The 19,284-nt window shown below is 46.2% G+C and overlaps 1 protein-coding gene across 1 annotated transcript in view; it reads left to right on the forward strand.

Annotated features, from left to right (window-relative positions):
* MNAT1 (MNAT1 component of CDK activating kinase) overlaps positions 1 to 18,627 on the forward strand; it is a 161,367-nt gene extending 142,740 nt beyond the window's left edge. The window contains exon 8 of the mRNA XM_077265553.1: positions 18,251 to 18,627. Coding sequence (XP_077121668.1) covers positions 18,251 to 18,371 — 121 coding nt within the window. The 3' untranslated portion in view covers positions 18,372 to 18,627. The remainder of the gene's footprint in view (positions 1 to 18,250) is intronic.
* The last annotated feature ends 657 nt before the right edge of the window (positions 18,628 to 19,284 follow it).

Genomic DNA, 19,284 nt, shown 5'->3' on the forward strand with positions numbered 1-19,284 from the left:
AGTGCACATGTGGGGAAGACCCAGTGTAGACCTCTTTGCCTCAAAAGCCAACAAAAAAGTTCAAAAGTTCTGCTACCTGAACCCAGCAGACAGGCCGTTGGCCGTAGACTCCTTCAGCATAGAATGAACGTCAGGACTCCTGTATGCCTTCCCACCGATAAGTCTAATCCCAGCAGTTCTGAAGATCAGGGAGGACAAAGCCAGGGTAATTGTGATGGCTCCCTTCTGGCCGAAAAGACCATGGTTTTACTGGCTGAGAGTGATGTCAGTGACGGACCCGTGGGTTCTCCCAGAAGACCAGGACCTTCTAACACAGGGTCCCTTCAACCACCCGCAGAATTCCGGGCTACATTTGACAGCCTGGCATTTGAACGGTCGTTGTTAGAGAAAGAAGGGTTCTCAGCTGGTTTAATATCCACCTTGCTTAGTAGCAGAAAACCAGTAACGACCAAGATCTATGGGAGAATATGGAAGAAATTCCTGTCCAGCTCAGGGCCAATACGGGAAGGGGAGGTCCCGATAGTGGCAATACTGGAGTTCCTGCAAAAGGGCTTAGATCTGGGGTTAGCTGTTAGTACCCTCAAAGTACACATTTCAGCCTTAGGCCTCTTTCACACTAGCGTCGTGCACTGCACGTCGCTATGCGTAGTTTTGCAGAAAAAAAACGCTTCCTGCAAAAGTGCTTGCAGGATGCGTTTTTTCTCCATAGACTTTTATTAGTGACACAGTGCCACACGTCGCAACCGTCGTGCGACTGTTGCGTCGGTCCGTCGCCTTTAAAAAACGTTGCATGTAACGTTTTTTGGTGCGTCGTCTGCAGCATTTCCGACCGCGCATGCGCGGCCGGAACTCCGCCCCCGACTCCCCGCACATCACAATGGGGCAGCGGATGCGTTGAAAAACAGCATCCGCTGCCCCCGTTGTGCGGCGCTTCCACATTATGCGTCGGGGCGCCGCAACGTCGCATTGCGACGTGCAGTGCACGACGCTAATGTGAAAGTAGCCTTAGCAGCCTTATTCAACTGTGACCTGGCAAGCAATAGGTGGGTGGTGAGGTTTATCCGAGCCTGTAGTAGAGCAGACTCTGTTCCATCCCCTACTCCTCCACCATGGGATCTAAATTTAGTGTTAACAGCTTTGACGGAAAGCCCCTTTGAGCCGTTAAATACAACATCAGATAAAGTACTAACATTAAAGACAGCTTTGTTAGTGGCACTTACATCGGCCCGTAGGGTTGGGGATTTACACGCGTTGTCAGCTGACCCCCCTTACACACAAATTAGGGACGATAGGGTTGTATTAAAATTAGATCCGGCATATCTCCCCAAAGTGGTATCGAGATTCCATAGGGCTCAGGATATAACCCTACCCTCTTTCTGTCCCAATCCTAGTAACAAGAAAGAGGAGAGACTCCATTGCCTAGATGTCAGGAGATGTATCCTACAGTATTTAGAGATGTCAAAATCCTGGAGGAAACAGAGGGCTTTATTTGTTTCGTTCCAGGGGTCAAGGAAGGGCCTTAAAGCCTCAAAACAAACTATAGCTAGATGGGTGAGAGAGGCCATTATTCTAGCGTATAGTAGTGCAGGCAGGGTTGTTCCACAGGGTCTGAAAGCCCATTCCACGAGGGCCATGGCGACGTCGTGGGTGGAGAGAGCAGATGCTACCATCGACCAAATCTGTAAGGCGGCCACTTGGTCCTCTCCGTCTACATTTTTTAAACATTATAGGCTAGACCTATATGCTACCTCTGATCTCACATTTGGGAGAAGAGTGTTACAAGCAGTGATCCCTCCCTAAAAGAGAATACAAATCTCTCGTGGTGCCATCATGTATGATGGAATAACATGGGTATTACATACCTGGTAATGTGCTTTTTCATGAGACATGACGGCACCCTTATATTCCCACCCTTTTGATCACGTCATTAGTTGGGTGCATTATTAGCTTTATTTGTATTATACACTCCCAGGGGTATCAGTGAATGGAACCGTATAGGATGTATTATTTATGTGTACACTAACCAGCGGAGTTCTTCTCGTACTCTGTAAAACAACTGATGTGGAGAGAGGAGCCGCCCCTTTTATCTTGAAGGTTTCCTGTCCTTGAAGTGAAGGATCAATGACCTGTCAGAAGCCATACTGGTGAATAGCTAATCAGAGCACCACATGAAGACCCCCCCACAGGCCGCCCCGGAGCACGGGCATACCATTAAAGGGAACCTGTCACCCCGTTTTTTCAGTATGAGATAAAAATAGCGTTAAATAGGGCCTGAGCTGTGCTTTACAATAGTATATTTTTTGTCCCCTGATTCCCCACCTATGCTGCCGAAATACCTTACCAAAGTCACCGTTTTCACCTGTCAATCAGGCTGGTCTGGTCAAAAGGGCGTGGTGAAATGGTTTTTTCTCCCCCACCTCTTGCTTAGCTTTCCGGCGTTGGCGTAGTGTTCTGCGCATGCCCAACAGCCGGATTCACTGCGCAGCTGAAGAAAAAGAGCACGCTCTGCGCTATTCACCGCTTTATCGCTGGCGGCGGCCATCTTCCTGAGGCCGCGCGTGCGCAGATGGGAGTGCTCTGCTGCCCGGGGCTTCAGGAAAATGGCCGCGGGATGCCGCGCGTGCGCAGATGGAGATCGCGGCGGCCATTTTCCTGAAGCCGAGTTTGCATCTCTGCTTCAGGAAAATGAAGCCACTTCTTTTGACCATGTTTGTATGTTTGTAACCAGCGGCCCGAGGAGATCAGTGCAGACCTCTGGTCAATCAAATGATGTCAGCCTGTCCACATGAGCTGCAGAACTGCCAGAGTCAGAGCTTTGCTCTCCGAATTACTACAGACCCACTGGGATCCATTCACTGCAGTAATTATTGGGAATCTGGAAACAACCATCATGGATTTACTAGGCTCATAAATGATCTTAGAAACATTTAAGACAAGAGTGAAGATCTTAAAATTGTAATCCTCTGTGGGAAGGGGGTGACTTAACTATTCGGAAACTTTTTCATTACTTTTCCAAATATGTGTAACCGTCCAGTGTATGTGTGTGTGTGTGTGTGTGTGTATATATATATATATATATATATATATATATATATATATATATATATATATATATATATATATATATATATATATATATATATATATATATATATATATATATACTAGCTGTACTACCCGGCTTCGCCCGGGTTAATGACTGTTGTTAGCAAAATAGAATGTGTTAACAAAAATTTATTCTGCACACAAAAACCACAAAACAAATAGATAGAAATGTAATTATTAAAAGGCAAAAACTAAGCTAATAGAAGAATTTCACAACATATATTAGCTTTGTTATACTGAGAATGTCTTTGTTGCCTATATTAACCAATCAGAGCTCAGGTTAATTAACTGTAGCAAAATAGAAGCTGAGCTGTGATTGGTTGCTATTGGCAGCCTGATAAATCCCCAGCCAACAGGAAGCCCTCCCCCCTGGCAGTATATATTAGCTCACACATACACATAATAGACAGGTCATGTGACTGACAGCTGCCGTATTTCCTATATGGTACATTTGTTGCTCTTGTAGTTTGTCTGCTTATTAATCAGATTTTTATTTTTGAAGGACAATACCAGACTTGTGTGTGTTTTAGGGCGAGTTTCATGTGTCAAGTTGTGTGTGTTGAGTTGCGTGTGGCGACATGCATGTAGCGACTTTTGTGAGATGAGTTTTGTGTGGCGACATGCATGTAGCAACATTTTGTGTGTCGAGTTGCATGTGACAGGTTAGTGTAGCAAGTTGTGTGCAGCAAGATTTGTGCATGGCGAGTTTTGCGCGTGGCGAGTTTTATGTGTGGTGCGTTTTGAGTATGTGCAAGTTTTGTGTGAGGCAACTTTTGCATGTGGTGCAACTTTTGTACATGTGGCAATTTTTCTGTGTGTGCAAGTTTTGCATGAGGTGAGTTTTCTATGAGGTGAGTTTTCCACGTGTGGCGAGTTTTGCGTGAGCCTAGTTTTGCATATGGCGAGTTTTGCATGTAGCGAGTTTTGCGCGTTGCGAGTTTTGAGTGGTGACTTTTGTGTTTCGACTTTTGTGTGGCGAGGTTGGGTGTGTGTGTGGTGAAATGTGTGCTGAGGGTCGTATATGTGTTCAAGCACGTGGTAGTGTGTGGCGCATTTTGTGTTTGTGTTCATATCCCCGTGTGTGGTGAGTATCCCATGTCGGGGCCCCACCTTAGCAAATGTACGGTATATACTCTTTGGCGCCATCGCTCTCATTCTTTAAGTCCTCATTGTTCACATCTGGCAGCTGTCAATTTTCCTCCAACACTTTTCCCTTCACTTTTTCCCCATTATGTAGATAGGGGCAAAATTGTTTGGTGAATTGGAACGCGCGGGGTTAAAATTTCACCTCACAACATAGCCTATGACGCTCTCGGGGTCCAGACGTGTGACTGTGCAAAATTTTGTGGCTGTAGCTGCGACGGTGCAGATGCCAATCCCAATCAGCTTTATATATTATATATATATATATATATATATATATATATATATATATATATATATATATATATATACATATATATACATATATACATATATACATACACATATATATATATATATATATATATATATATATATATATATACACATATATACAGTGCCTAAAAGTAGTATTCAACAGATTTAGCAGGTTTAATAAGATGCAAATAAGTTAGAGCCTTCAAACTTCAAACAAGAGCAGGATTTATTAACAGATGCATAAATCTTACAAACCAAAAAGTTTTGTTGGTCAGTTAAATTTTTATAAATTTTAAATATAAAAGTGTGGGTCAATTATTATTCAACCCCTAGGTTTAATATTTTGTGGAATAACCTTTGTTTGCAATTACAGCTAATAATCGTCTTTTATAAGACCTGATCAGGCCGGCACAGGTCTCTGGAGTTATCTTGGCCCACTCCTCCATGCAGATCTTCTCCAAGTTATCTAGGTTCTTTGGGTGTCTCATGTGGACTTTAATCTTGAGCTCCTTCCACAAGTTTTCAATTGGGTTAAGGTCAGGAGACTGACTAGGCCACTGCAACACCTTGATTTTTTGCCTCTTGAACCAGGCCTTGGTTTTCTTGGCTGTGTGCTTTGGGTCGTTGTCTTGTTGGAAGATGAAATGATGACCCATCTTAAGATCCTTGATGGAGGAGCGGAGGTTCTTGGCCAAAATCTCCAGGTAGGCCGTGCTATCCATCTTCCCATGGATGCGGACCAGATGGCCAGGCCCCACAGCATGATGCTGCCACCACCATGCTTGACTGTAGGGATGGTATTCTTGGGGTCGTATGCAGTGCCATTCTGTCTCCAAACGTCACGTGTGTGGTTGGCACCAAAGATCTCGATCTTGGTCTCATCAGACCAGAGAACCTTGAACCAGTCAGTCTCAGAGTCCTCCAAGTGATCATGAGCAAACTGTAGACGAGCCTTGACATGACGCTTTGAAAGTAAAGGTACCTTACGGGCTCGTCTGGAACGGAGACCATTGCGGTGGAGTACGTTACTTATGGTATTGACTGAAACCAATGTCCCCACTGCCATGAGATCTTCCCGGAGCTCCTTCCTTGTTGTCCTTGGGTTAGCCTTGACTCTTCGGACAAGCCTGGCCTCGGCTCGGGAGGAAACTTTCAAAGGCTGTCCAGGCCATGGAAGGCTAACAGTAGTTCCATAAGCCTTCCACTTCCGGATGATGCTCCCAACAGTGGAGACAGGTAGGCCCAACTCCTTGGAAAGGGTTTTGTACCCCTTGCCAGCCTTGTGACCCTCCACGATCTTGTCTCTGATGGCCTTGGAATGCTCCTTTGTCTTTCCCATGTTGACCATGTATGAGTGCTGTTCACAAATTTGGGGAGGGTCTTAAATAGTCAGAAAAGGCTGGAAAAAGAGATAATTAATCCAAACATGTGAAGCTCGTTGTTCTTTGTGCCTGAACTACTTCTTAATACTTTAGGGGAACCAAACAGAATTCTGGTGGGTTGAGGGGTTGAATAATAAATGACCCTCTGAAAAGACTTTACACAATTTAAAAAAAAAATAAACAAAGAAATAACATTCTTTTATGCTGCAGTGCATTTCACACTTCCAGGCTGATCTACAGTCCAAATGTCACAATGCCAAGTTAATTCCAAATGTGTAAACCTGCTAAATCTGCAGGGGGTTGAATACTACTTGTAGGCACTGTGTGTGTGTATATGTGTATATGTGTATATACGTATATATATATATATATATATATATATATATATATATATACATACATACATACATACATACATACATACATACATACATACATACATACATACATACATACATACATACATACACACACACTAGATGGTGGCCCGATTCTAACGCATCGGGTATTCTAGAATATGCTATTGCCCAGCCACGTAGTATATTGCCCAGCCACGTAGTATATTGCCCAGCCACGTAGTATATTGCCCAGCCACGTAGTAGATTGCCCAGCCACGTAGTATATTGCCCAGCCACGTAGTATATTGCCCAGACACGTAGTATATTGCCCAGCCACGTAGTATATTGCCCAGACACGTAGTATATTGCCCAGACACGTAGTATATTGCCCAGACACGTAGTATATTGCCCAGACACGTAGTATATTGCCCAGACACGTAGTATATTGCCCAGACACGTAGTATATTGCCCAGACACATAGTATATTGCCCAGACACGTAGTATATTGCCCAGACACGTAGTATATTGCCCAGACACGTAGTATACAGCACAGACACGTAGTATACAGCACAGACACGTAGTATACAGCACAGACATGTAGTATACAGCACAGACACGTAGTATACAGCACAGACATGTAGTATACAGCACAGACACGTAGTATATTGGCCAGTCACGTAGTATGCACCATATCCCTGTTAAAAAAAAAAGAATTAAAATAAAATTTAGTTACATACTCGCCCTCCGTTGGCGCCCGGATCGAAGCGGCCGGTTACCGATGCTCCTCGCGCTCCGGTCTGAAGAGTTCATTGCGGTCTCTGGAATTTGTGCAATGTTCCTCTAGCTCCTCCCCCTCCATAAAATTTTAAAAGCACAAGCTGTCACCTCTGATCTCAAGAACGGAATTGAGAATGATCAGTCCAGGAGGAAAAAGAATCTGATTCCTATAAGTTTAATTACAAAGTTGCTTAGTTTCATCATTTTAATTTATCAAATAAAAATTAAAATGTTGGTTACTCTTTAACTACATTCAGTCCTCAAAAAAAATAAAACTCATGCTGCAATGTGAGGTAATTTACTTTGCTATGCTAAGCTGCTATAATCAGCTAATTTGTGGTAATAAGAGGAGGCTTGTAAGGCACTATATGGATTGTAAACCATGGCAGATCTGTCACTGACCAGAGAAAGTGCATTCCCGGATGGATATGGAATGTGACATATCTCCTCCAGCGAACAATAATTATGTCCTTGTTATATGGCCCATCTCTACAGGGGATAATGGTGAATTATCCCCTTGTGGCTGAAGTAGTTTTCCTGCAAGTCTAAGGCTACTTTCACATTTCCGTCTTTTGCAGACCGTCACAATGCGTCGTTCTGTGGGAAAAACGCATCCTGCAAAGTTGCCCGCAGGATGTGTTTTTTTTTTCAGATAGACTTGTATTATCGACGCATCGCGAAGTATGGACACACGTTCCGTACGTCGTGCACTGGATGCGTCGGTATTTGGCGGGCCGTTGTATCGAAAAAACGTTCAAGGGAACATTTTTTCGTACGTTATGTCCTGCGTTTTTTACTGCTCATGCTCGGCTGGAACTCCACCCCCTCCTCCCTGGGACTTTACAATGGGCAGCGGACGCATTGAAACACTGCGTCCGCTGCTCACGTCACTCACAAATTCACAAACTTCCGTCAGTACGTCGCACCGACGCCTGGTGACGGCCGAGTACCGACGGAAATGTGAAAGAAGTTATAAGACACCAATGGCGCATAGGAGTCTAATTTATTCCAGTATGATTGCAGGAGCAGCAAGGAAGGAAGGATAGTGCGTTTCATCATCTATAAAATAATAATCCTAGACTGGCTATAATGTGTAGTGCTCATGTCCTGTAGATGTGTCCGGTCTCTGCTGGGCTCTGTCCTGTAGATGTGCCCGTTCTCAGCTGGTCTCTGTCCTGTAGATGTGTCCAGTCTCTGCTTGTCTCTGTCCTGTAGATGAGCCTGGTCTCTGTCCTGTAGATGTGCCCGGTCTCTGCTCGTCTTTGTCCTGTAGATGGGTGTGGTCTCTGCTGATCTCTGTCCTGTAGATGTGCCTGGTCTCTGTCCTGTAGATGTGTCTGGTCTCTGCTCGTCTTTGACCTGTAGATGGGTGTGGTCTCTGCTGATCTCTGTCCTGTAGATGTGCCTGGTCTCTGTCCTGTAGATGTGTCTGGTCTCTGCTCGTCTTTGACCTGTAGATGGGTCCGGTCTCTGCTGATCTCTGTCCTGTAGATGTGTCTGGTCTATGCTGATCTCTGTCCTGTAGATGTGTCTGGTCTATGCTGATCTCTGTCCTGTAGATGTGTCCGGTCTATGCTGATTTCTGTCATATAGATATGTCTGGTCTCCGCTGTTCTCTGTCCTGCCTCTGCTGTTCTCTGTCCTGTACACGTGTCCGGTCTCTGTTGGTCTCTCCTGTAGATGCGTCCGGTCTCTGCTGGTCTCTGTGCTGTAGATGTGTCCAGTCCCTGCCTTGTAGATGTGTCCTGTTTCTGTCCTGTAGATGTCTGGTCTCTGCTGGTCTCTGTCCTGTATATGTGTCCGGTATCTGCCTTGTAGATGTGTCGTGTCTCTGTCCTGTAGATGTGTCGTGTCTCTGCTGGTCTCTGTCTGTAGATGTCTGGTCTCTGTCCTGTAGATGTGTCCGGTCTCTGCTGGTCTCTATTTTGTAGATGTGCCCAGTCTCTGCTGGTCTCTGTCCTGTAGATGTCTGGTCTCTGCCCTGTAGATGTGTCCGGTCTCTGTCCTCTACATGTCTGGTCTCTGTCCTGTAGATGTGTCCGGTCTCTGCTGGTCTCTGTCCTGTAGATGTGTCCAGTCTCTGCTGGTCTCTGTCCTGTAGATGTGTCCAGACTCTGCTGGTCTGTCCTGTAGATGTGTCCGGTCTCTGCAGATCTATGTCCTGTAGATGTGTCCGGTCTCTGCAGATCTATGTCCTGTACATGTGTATGGTCTCTGTCTTGTAGATGTGTCCGGTCTCTGCAGATCTATGTCCTGTACATGTGTATGGTCTCTGTCTTGTAGATGTGTCTGGTCTCTGTCCTGTAGATGTGTCCTGTCTCTGTCCTGTAGATGTGTCCGGTCTCTGCTGATCTCTATTCTGTAGATGTGCCCAGTCTCTGCTGGTCTCTGTCCTGTAGATGAGCCTGGTCTCTGTCCTGTAGATGTGCCCGGTCTCTGCTCGTCTTTGTCCTGTAGATGGGTGTGGTCTCTGCTGATCTCTGTCCTGTAGATGTGCCTGGTCTCTGTCCTGTAGATGTCTGGTCTCTGCTCGTCTTTGACCTGTAGATGGGTCCGGTCTCTGCTGATCTCTGTCCTGTAGATGTGTCTGGTCTATGCTGATCTCTGTCCTGTAGATGTGTCCGGTCTATGCTGATTTCTGTCATGTAGTTATGTCTGGTCTCCGCTGTTCTCTGTCCTGCCTCTGCTGTTCTCTGTCCTGTACACGTGTCCGGTCTCTGTTGGTCTCTCCTGTAGATGCGTCCGGTCTCTGCTGGTCTCTGTGCTGTAGATGTGTCCAGTCCCTGCCTTGTAGATGTGTCCTGTTTCTGTCCTGTAGATGTCTGGTCTCTGCTGGTCTCTGTCCTGTATATGTGTCCGGTATCTGCCTTGTAGATGTGTCGTGTCTCTGTCCTGTAGATGTGTCGTGTCTCTGCTGGTCTCTGTCCGGTAGATGTCTGGTCTCTGTCCTGTAGATGTGTCCGGTCTCTGCTGGTCTCTATTTTGTAGATGTGCCCAGTCTCTGCTGGTCTCTGTCCTGTAGATGTCTGGTCTCTGCCCTGTAGATGTGTCCGGTCTCTGTCCTCTACATGTCTGGTCTCTGTCCTGTAGATGTGTCCGGTCTCTGCTGGTCTCTGTCCTGTAGATGTGTCCAGACTCTGCTGGTCTGTCCTGTAGATGTGTCCGGTCTCTGCAGATCTATGTCCTGTACATGTGTATGGTCTCTGTCTTGTAGATGTGTCTCGTCTCTGTCCTGTAGATGTGTCCTGTCTCTGTCCTGTAGATGTGTCCGGTCTCTGCTGATCTCTATTCTGTAGATGTGCCCAGTCTGCTGGTCTCTGTCCTGTAGATGTGTCCGGTCTCTGCTGATCTCTATTCTGTAGATGTGCCCAGTCTCTGCTGGTCTCTGTCCTGTAGATGTCCGGTCTCTGTCCTGTAGATGTGTCCGGTCTCTGCTAATCTCTATCCTGTAGATGTGTCCAGTCTCTGCTGATCTATGTCCTGTACATGTGTATGGTCTCTGTCTTGTAGATGTCTGGTCTCTGTCCTGTAGATGTGTCCAGTCTTTGCTGGTCTCTGTCCTGTAGATGTCTCGTTTCTGTCCTGTAGATGCGTCCAGTCTCTGTCCTGTAGATGCGTCTGATCCTTGTCCTGTAGATGTGTCCGGTCTCTGTCCTGTAGATGTTCCCGGTCTCTGCTCATCTCTGTCCTGTAGATGTCTGGTCTCTGCCCTGTAGATGTGTCCGGTCTCTGCTGGTCTGTGCTGTAGATGTGTCCAGTCTCTGCTGGTCTCTGTCTTGTAGATGTCTGGTCTGTCCTGTAGATGTGTCCGGTCTCTGCTAATCTCTATCCTGTAGTTGTGTCCAGTCTCTGCTTGTCTCTGTTCTGTAGATGCCTGGTCTCTGCCCTGTAAATGTGTCCTGTCCCTGCTGGTCTGTGCTGTAGATGTGTCCAGTCTCTGCTTGTCTCTGTTCTGTAGATGTGTCCTGTCCCTGCTGGTTTCTATCCTGTAGATGTCTCGTCTCTGTCCTGTAGATGTGTCCGGTCTCTGTCCTGTAGATGTGTGTCCGTTCTCTGCTGGTCTCTGCCTTATAGATGTGCCCAGTCTCTGCGTGTCTCTGTCCTGTAGATGTGTGTCCGGTCTCTGCTGGTCTCTTTCCTGTAGATGTGTCTGGTCTCTGTCCTGTAGATGTGTCTGGTTTCTGCTGGTCATTGTCCTGTAGATGTGTCCGGTCTCCGCACAGGACAGAAACCAGTGATGTCTGGTCTCTGCCGATCTCTGTCCTGTAGATGTGTCCAGTCTCTGCTGGTCTCTGTCCTGTAGATGTGTCTGGTCTATTACAGGACAGAGACCAGTGATGTGTCTGGTCTCTGCCGATCTCTGTCCTGTAGATGTGTGTCCAGTCTCTGCTGGTCTCTGTCCTGTAGATGTGTCTGGTCTCTGCCGATCTCTGTCCTGTAGATGTGTGTCCGTTCTCTGCTGGTCTCTGCCCTATAGATGTGCCCAGTCTCTGCTTGTCTCTGTCCTGTAGGTGTGTGTCCGGTCTCTGTCCTGTAGATGTGTCCGGTCGCTGCTGGTCTCTGTCCTGTAGATGTGTCTGGTCTCTGCTGGTCTCTGTCCTGTAGATGTCTCTGGTCTCTGCTGGTCTCTGTCCTGTAGATGTGTCTGGTCTCTGCTGGTCTTTGTCCTGTAGATGTGTCCGATCTCCGCTGGTCTCTGTCCTGTAGATGTGTCTGGTCTCTGCTGGTCTCTGTCCTGTAGATGTGTCTGGTCTCTGCTGGTCTCTGTCCTGTAGATGTGTCTGGTCTCTGCTGGTCTTTGTCCTGTAGATGTGTCCGATCTCCGCTGGTCTCTGTCCTGTAGATGTGTCCGGTCTCCCCTGTTCTCTGTCCTGTAGATGTGTCTGGTCTCTGCTGGTCTTTGTCCTGTAGATGTGTCCGGTCTCCGCTGGTCTCTGTCCTGTAGATGTGTCTGGTCTCTGCTGGTCTTTGTCCTGTAGATGTGTCCGGTCTCCGCTGGTCTCTGTCCTGTAGATGTCCGGTCTCCGCTGGTCTCTGTCCTGTAGATGTCCGGTCTCCGCTGGTCTCTGTCCTGTAGATGTCCGGTCTCTGCTGGTCTCTTGTCCTCTGTAGATGTGTCCCGTCTCCCCTGTTCTCTGTCCTGTAGATGTGTCCGGTCTCCTACAGGACAGAGACCAGTGATGTGTCTGGTCTCTGCTGGTCTCTGTCCTGTAGAACAATAACGCAGGGCGTTTTTTGAATGGAAGTTTAGAATTGAAATAATTGCCATTTTTTTCTACAAATAATTACAATAGTCTCATTGACGTTGTAGATACTGTGCTATTTTTCCAATGGAACATTAGTATGTGCCCCCCATCCACAATAAGCTTATGGGACTGTTCATGTGATTGGCTCTTAATGGAAATCTGTCAGTAGGATCGATGCTCATGTGGGTATGTCAAGAGACGGAACAAAAATACAGCTCTTGGTGACAAATATTTTTTTTGCCTAGTCTTCAAAGGATTGAAATACTAAAAATGTGCATTTTTTATTTTTTTTATTTTTAAGCATGGTTACGGTACTTTAAAGGGATTTCTGTTCCCAGAAATACACATAGATTGCCTCTGCAATATATCTTATAATCAATAATAGACCGTGGGAGACGATTCGCATTTCATCCTAGAACTGGAAACCAATAAAAGTGCCCTGCAGTCATTAGGCAGTACACGATAATTAAGGCACAAGGGAAACAGCCTAACTATGGGCGTCCAGCAATCTTAAGAAGCTTTCTGGCGTGTCAGGGACCTGTCTTATAAGTCTATGTGCCTGGTTCTAAAGCAGAGGAGACCCCTTACAAGAGGTCGGTGGGTTTCCAGGAGGTAAAGCACTTGCTACCAAACCTTTAAAGGGAACCTGTGAAGCTTATTCATGCTGCCCGAATTCAAGTAGTATGAATCCGACACTGGCTCCTTTATCACAGTCATCTACGTTTCATTCTGAAAGTCTGTGGTGTTTCCTAGTGAGGCAGAGGTAGAGACTTCTCAGTAAAGGGGGTGGGAAGCAGCTGCCAGAGACCTGCCTCCAGGACTAGTCCTCCTATTTACATCAGAATAAAGCATCCATGGCTGTAATAACGGAGCCGGTCTCCGATTCTTGTTGCACTTGGCTCAGACACGATGTATCCGCTGTCAGGTATTTCAGGCCAGCCTTTACCTTGTGCCCTGGCAGAAGTATCAGGGTATTTTTATAATGAGATACCATCGTGCTCTGCGGGTGAGTCTGTAGCCATATGGTGGTCTACATGTCATTATATCCTGTGTGTATAACTGTGGACAGATAAGACATTTGCAGTATTAAGCTGCACTGCAGAAGTCTCTGATACTAAATATGAAGCATAAAGCCGAGGTTCACTCCAGGACACCATATATGCAGCCTCAGTGGTGTTTCTGTAAAGCTCGTCTCTGGACAATCTGTCGTTATTAGGTTGAGGTTTACAACAATAAAACCTGTAATTGTATGTGGTCTGTGCTAGAAAAGGAGGGCCCAGTCTCTCCCTATGGGAAATTCCTCTCTTTGCACCGAGGCCGCCACTCAGGAGCTGTGTGCCAAGAGACTTCGGATTTAATGCCGACTGTTAGGATTTTATACTTCTACCTCAGTCATAGGAAGAGTGTTCTCATGTAGGAATCCCCTCATAGTGAAGTGTATGCACCAGAACAGTACAATAAGGTCCACTACACAGTGCAGACTTTTACTACTGGCAAAAGTAATTAGCAGATTTACTGACCTGTGCCAAAATTCTGGTGCCATTTGGCTTACGTGCCCAGCACCACACTTGTGTGGTTTAGGCACTTTCTATGACTTTTCTAACAAAGTGTGGCTTGATTTTTGGCACACAAATGTGCGCTCGTATTGTAGGCATGTCCCCATATTGTAGGCATGTCCCCATCCGGGTCCCCATATTGTAGGCATGTCCCCATCCGGGTCCCCATTGTAGGCATGTCCCCATCCGGGTCCCCATATTGTAGGCATGTCCCCATCCAGGTCCTCATATTGTAGGCATGTCCCCATCCAGGTCCTCATATTGTAGGCATGTCCCCATCCAGGTCCTCATATTGTAGTCATGTACCCATATCCAGGTCCTTATATTGTAGTTATGTCCCCATATTGTAGGCATGTTCCCATCCAGGTCCCCATATTGCACATATGTCCCCATCCAGGATATGCATGGCCTCCTCATCCCCATCCTGGTATGCATGGCCCCCTCAGAGTACAATGCAGCGCCCCCCCCCCCCCCACAGTATAACACAGCTTCACACACACAGTATAATGCAGTCTCCCCCAACCACACACAGTATAACGAAGCCACCCCCCACCACGTACAGTATAACGCAACCCCACACAGCCACACTCTAATGCAGCCCCTACCACACACGCAGTCCCCCCCACACACGCACACACGTGTAGCCCCCCCCTGCACACACACACTCTGCTGGCTCAGCGTGGCGCACAATGAAGTGATGTCATCTGTCTCCTCCATCACTGATTTCAACTGTATCTGCGTCTGTGATGCCGATAAGTTGAATGTGAGGGGGAGGGTCGGCACAACGGTGGTACCCATAGCCGCGTGGTGTGCCGCTATTAGCACACACCACTGGCTGGGGGCCCTTGAGAGAGTGGGGGCCCTAGGCAGCTGCCTTGTCTGCCTGCCCCTAATGCTGGCCCTGCCTGCAGGCTGCATGAAACAGCCTCTCAGGCACAGCATATTTGAGACCCCTGCTCTAAGAACTACAGGGTGGGACATTTATATGGATACACTTGGGTGGGCCATGTATATGGATAGACCTAAATAAAATGGGAATGATTGGTGATATCAACTTCCTGTTTGTGGCACATTGGTATATGGGAGGGGGAAAACTTTTCAAGATGAGTGGTGACCATGGCGGCCAACTTCGGCCATTTTGGATCTAACTTTATAAATGGCCCACCCAGGTGTATCCATATAAATGGCCCACCCTGTATTTGCTGTTCATACATTCAGGCTTTTGAGCATCTTTTAGCAGCTTCAGTTTTCCAAAGACACCAAGTGGTTAAAATAAATGATCCGACCGTTCTCCAGGCATTTTCCAGTATGAAGACCCTCTATACTTTACAATACATGTCAATGGGGAGGCTCACAAGATGCCTTTGAGCATTTTGCCAGTGTTTTTGCTTCAAATCCGGTAAAAAAAATACAACACAAAAAAGCTGAAAAACATTAAAGAAAAGAAAATTCTTCATGATTACAGGAAACATTACTTTTCTATGGCTTTTTGTAGAGTCTTCTTCCTTAAACTTGCTGGGTTCGCTTCTCTTAAAAAATAAATTGTGCGCATTTGTTATTATTGGCCCCTGTAAACGTGCCAGCAGTCACGCAATGTGCCCATGTAAACGGGGGACCAGCAATCACCCAATCTGATTGCTGGTTCTGGATTTTTCCTCCAGCCATGGAGCAGCGGTAGCTGCCTATTTAAACCTTCACTCACACAAGCGTATAACATGGCCGTGTTCTATGTGATGTTTATCGGATAGCCCTCGGCCCAATGTTATACTATGGGGCAGAGCAGATCTGTGATGTATATAGGATAGCACTTGGCCCAATGTTATACTATGGGGCAGTGCAGATCTGTGATGTTTATAGGATAGCACTTTGCCCAATGTTATACTATGGGGCAGAGCAGATCTGTGATGTTTATCGGATAGCCCTCGGCCCAATGTTATACTATGGGGCAGAGCAGATCTGTGATGTATATAGGATAGCACTTGGCCCAATGTTATACTATGGGGCAGAGCAGATCTGTGATGTATTTAGAATAGCCCTTGGCCCAATGTTATACTATGGGGCAGTGCAGATCTGTGATGTATATAGGATAGCACTCGGCCCAATGTTATACTATGGGGCAGTGCAGATCTGTGATGTTTATAGGATAGCACTTTGCCCAATGTTATACTATGGGGCAGAGCAGATCTGTGATGTTTATAGGATAGCACTCGGCCCAATGTTATACTATGGGGCAGAGCAGATCTGTGATGTATTTAGAATAGCACTCGGCCCAATGTTATACTATGGGGCAGTGCAGATCTGCGACTTTGTTTTCTTTTGCCGATTCAGCATGAGGAAAAAAAAAATAAAAAATCGCAGCATGCTGTGAGTGGCTCCATAGTTCGGAACACGTGCAGCCATACACACACACCCACAGACTTGTAACATTAGATTGCACCCCTATGACCTCAGAGTGTAGCCCGACATCTGTGGACTCAGACAGTGGAGTCTTGCCCGCACCTGTGCTCCGATTCTGTCATATGAAAGGTTCTGACAGAGTTGGAGCCAAGTGTTATTGATTGAGCTGATTTTCTTGCATCAGAGAATCATCACTCGTAAGCAGAACTATTTTTTATATTGTCTCCTATGTTCAGGTATTGTGTGCTTCTCCCTTCAGTCACGGTTTCCTTAATGCTTTCCATGATTGTCTATGTGCTCTCTGCAGGGGCTGCTTTTCGCAGCACATTGAGTCTTTGCTCTGCTGATTCTGGAGAACAGCATTCATCCCTCACCACATTGCTGAGCTTTGTCCCTGCATTCTGGTGTGATGAAAAATTCTGAGCCTGAGTGTCAAACTTCTAGTCTCTAGTCTAATTGCTGATAGCTGACCTGTAAATGCTGGTGATGTCACCCGTTCAGCCAGTCCTAATGGTGTCATCCCTATATGCTGGAAGTGGCTGCATCTTACAGAGGGTCCTTCACCCCTAGAACTCCATTTATACTAAACAGATTGGCATATGGGGGATCTAACACTGCATGGATACACCGGCAGTTATCAACACCAGGTCACAACACTAATGTGCTGCAGCATACAGCAGCCCCCCATGATAAAGCTGGGGGGGCAGCAACAGTACTAAATACTCACTCCATCATTAATGGTGGGGTGTCCGGGAGAGTAATACAATCTCTATATACACATCAGGATAGTTAATAGATGGCAAAATAAAGGAGCACTCTTATTTTTAACATTTTGGAAGTGATAGACTTTAATGGAAAAGCTCCATATACAATTGTAAGGGGTCATGTAAAAGATATATATTTGTCCTGTAGTGATCAATTCTTTTTATGAAGGAACAGTAATTCTGGGCAGTTGTCCTGATGTATGCGGGATAGGAGCGTTGCCGTCACGTCGCTCCTGTGCTGATTATTGGACTGTGAGGTTGAGGAGTGAAATGATTTCTCATCTCGGCGAGTCACTGATTTGCTTCCTTAGAGTAAGAACTGCAGGTCTTGTACCAGGGACACCGGGGGCAGCAGGAATTGGGCTGTATTCACATGGATGCAGAATACACAAGTGTGAATAAGGGACTATGGGAATAATTGTGTTGTGGAAAAACATGTGGTCTGCCATGAAAAAGCCACAACGGTGCAAGTGACAGACGTCAGCGGAGGATGTTGGGGACAGTTCTTCAGCTTCTCCTTGTTTTGTATAGATTAGAGACTTGCGCAGCAGAAGTGTACAGCGCTGGGCAGATTATATGCAGAGGATGAGTTTTCATAATATGTTATCCACAGGGGATTTTCCACCCGATGTGCACTTCCGTCACCGTGAGCAGTTCGTGTCCAGCGCTGACTTTGCCTCTTGCGTTCCATATATTTCTACTTTCCTTATCACCGCACGTATCTGTTGTGTACACGGCAGTCTGAGCAGGTTACAATCAGGGTTTCATCGGAGGCCAAGTGAAACACAGGTGAAGCCGTATAACCGCAGGAATATTAACACCCCATAATTCCTATTCCTGTTGGAGATGCCCCTTCCCAAGCATGATGGCATCAACACAGCATTAAACCATCTGAGGTGTTTTACTGGTGGTCCTGTGTTTTCTTTTTCCTCCCCGTCTCCTACCAGAAATGCATCTGGTTTAAGTTTCTTGGTGCTACCCCAGAAGGAGTCGCCCACACTGTAGGTCTGTTTGTTGTATGAAGCCATGTTAATGACCCCCCCCCCAACTCGGCCGTGCCAAGATGTTAGCAATCACCGCAGAACCAGTAGTAATGGGCTTGTAATCAGTTGTGTATCAGATGCTTTTCCCCAGAAGCTGATTGTGATTTAAACCTGAACCATATTTGTGCCTGGACACGGAGGAGCGGCCTGGGAATCGCATCCATCTGGACGGCCCCAGGAACATGAATTAGCATGTCATTTATATATTTACCAGCTAAAACAATGTTCTCCTTTGTTCTAGGTATCTAAACCATGTTCGGGCTGCTTCCCCACAGGATCTCGCCGGAGGCTACACTTCCTCCCTCGCCTGCCATCGGGCGTTGCAGGACGCCTTCAGTGGGCTGTTCTGGCTGCCACGTTAGCACCTACCAAGCCAATCTGCTACAATTACTGCCATCTGCACCATACCTGGGCTGCTGGGCACCTTAATAAAGACAGCTGTGTTTCAGGACTAATGTTTTTGTGTGTTTTTTTTTCGCTCTTATGGCAAAGCCCAGAGCAACTGAAACAACAAGTCCCGTCTGAGGGAAGCAATGAATAATTCCATTTATATCAGGGATTTCTCTTAAGAAGTTGTAAATTTTCTGTTTTATTTTTAAATAAAGCCGAGTTTTATTAGTTTTGTGGTTTTCCGTTTTGTACGAGGATTTTTACTTTTAAATAAATATTGCTGTGGAATTATTCACAGACTGTGGAGCTGTGTGTAAACATGGAGGGGCACATGAATGAAAAGGGGGTTTTAGCTGTCAGGTTTACATCTGTGTCTCTCATCCGAATGCAACGGTTTGTAACCTGTGGTTCCACAGATAGTGCTAAATACAACACTACACTACATCTCTATAGTAGAGATGGTGGACCAGGACAGAAATACTCGGCGTTTGTACTGGACAGTCAATGATCAGGCTTGAACGCCGAACACAAACTTTCTGCTGAAGTTCGGAGTAAGTCTGGAGAGAACGATAATTTTTCCATTCTTCAATCCATTATTTTTCAATGGGATTCGTGTTCTGGTACCAGAACCCAAACTTCAACCAGTCTGCCAATCCCTAATTTTGTAGTTATGCAAACGCTATTTGAACCACAGGATAAACCCACTGCATTAAGGTCTGTATCACTGTGCACAGATAGGAGGATTTGTCTTATATTCTATGGAGGCTAAAATTGGAGAAGGTGCAAATCAATTCGCAGGACTCGGTACAGTAATCAGTGGTCTCAGACTGGGAGCCCTATGGACCACCTCCTACCTGCCAGAGAAAGGTGTCATAGGTGCACCGG

The sequence above is a fragment of the Ranitomeya variabilis genome, chromosome 1 (genome assembly GCF_051348905.1).
Source record: "Ranitomeya variabilis isolate aRanVar5 chromosome 1, aRanVar5.hap1, whole genome shotgun sequence".
Lineage (NCBI taxonomy): Eukaryota > Metazoa > Chordata > Amphibia > Anura > Dendrobatidae > Ranitomeya > Ranitomeya variabilis.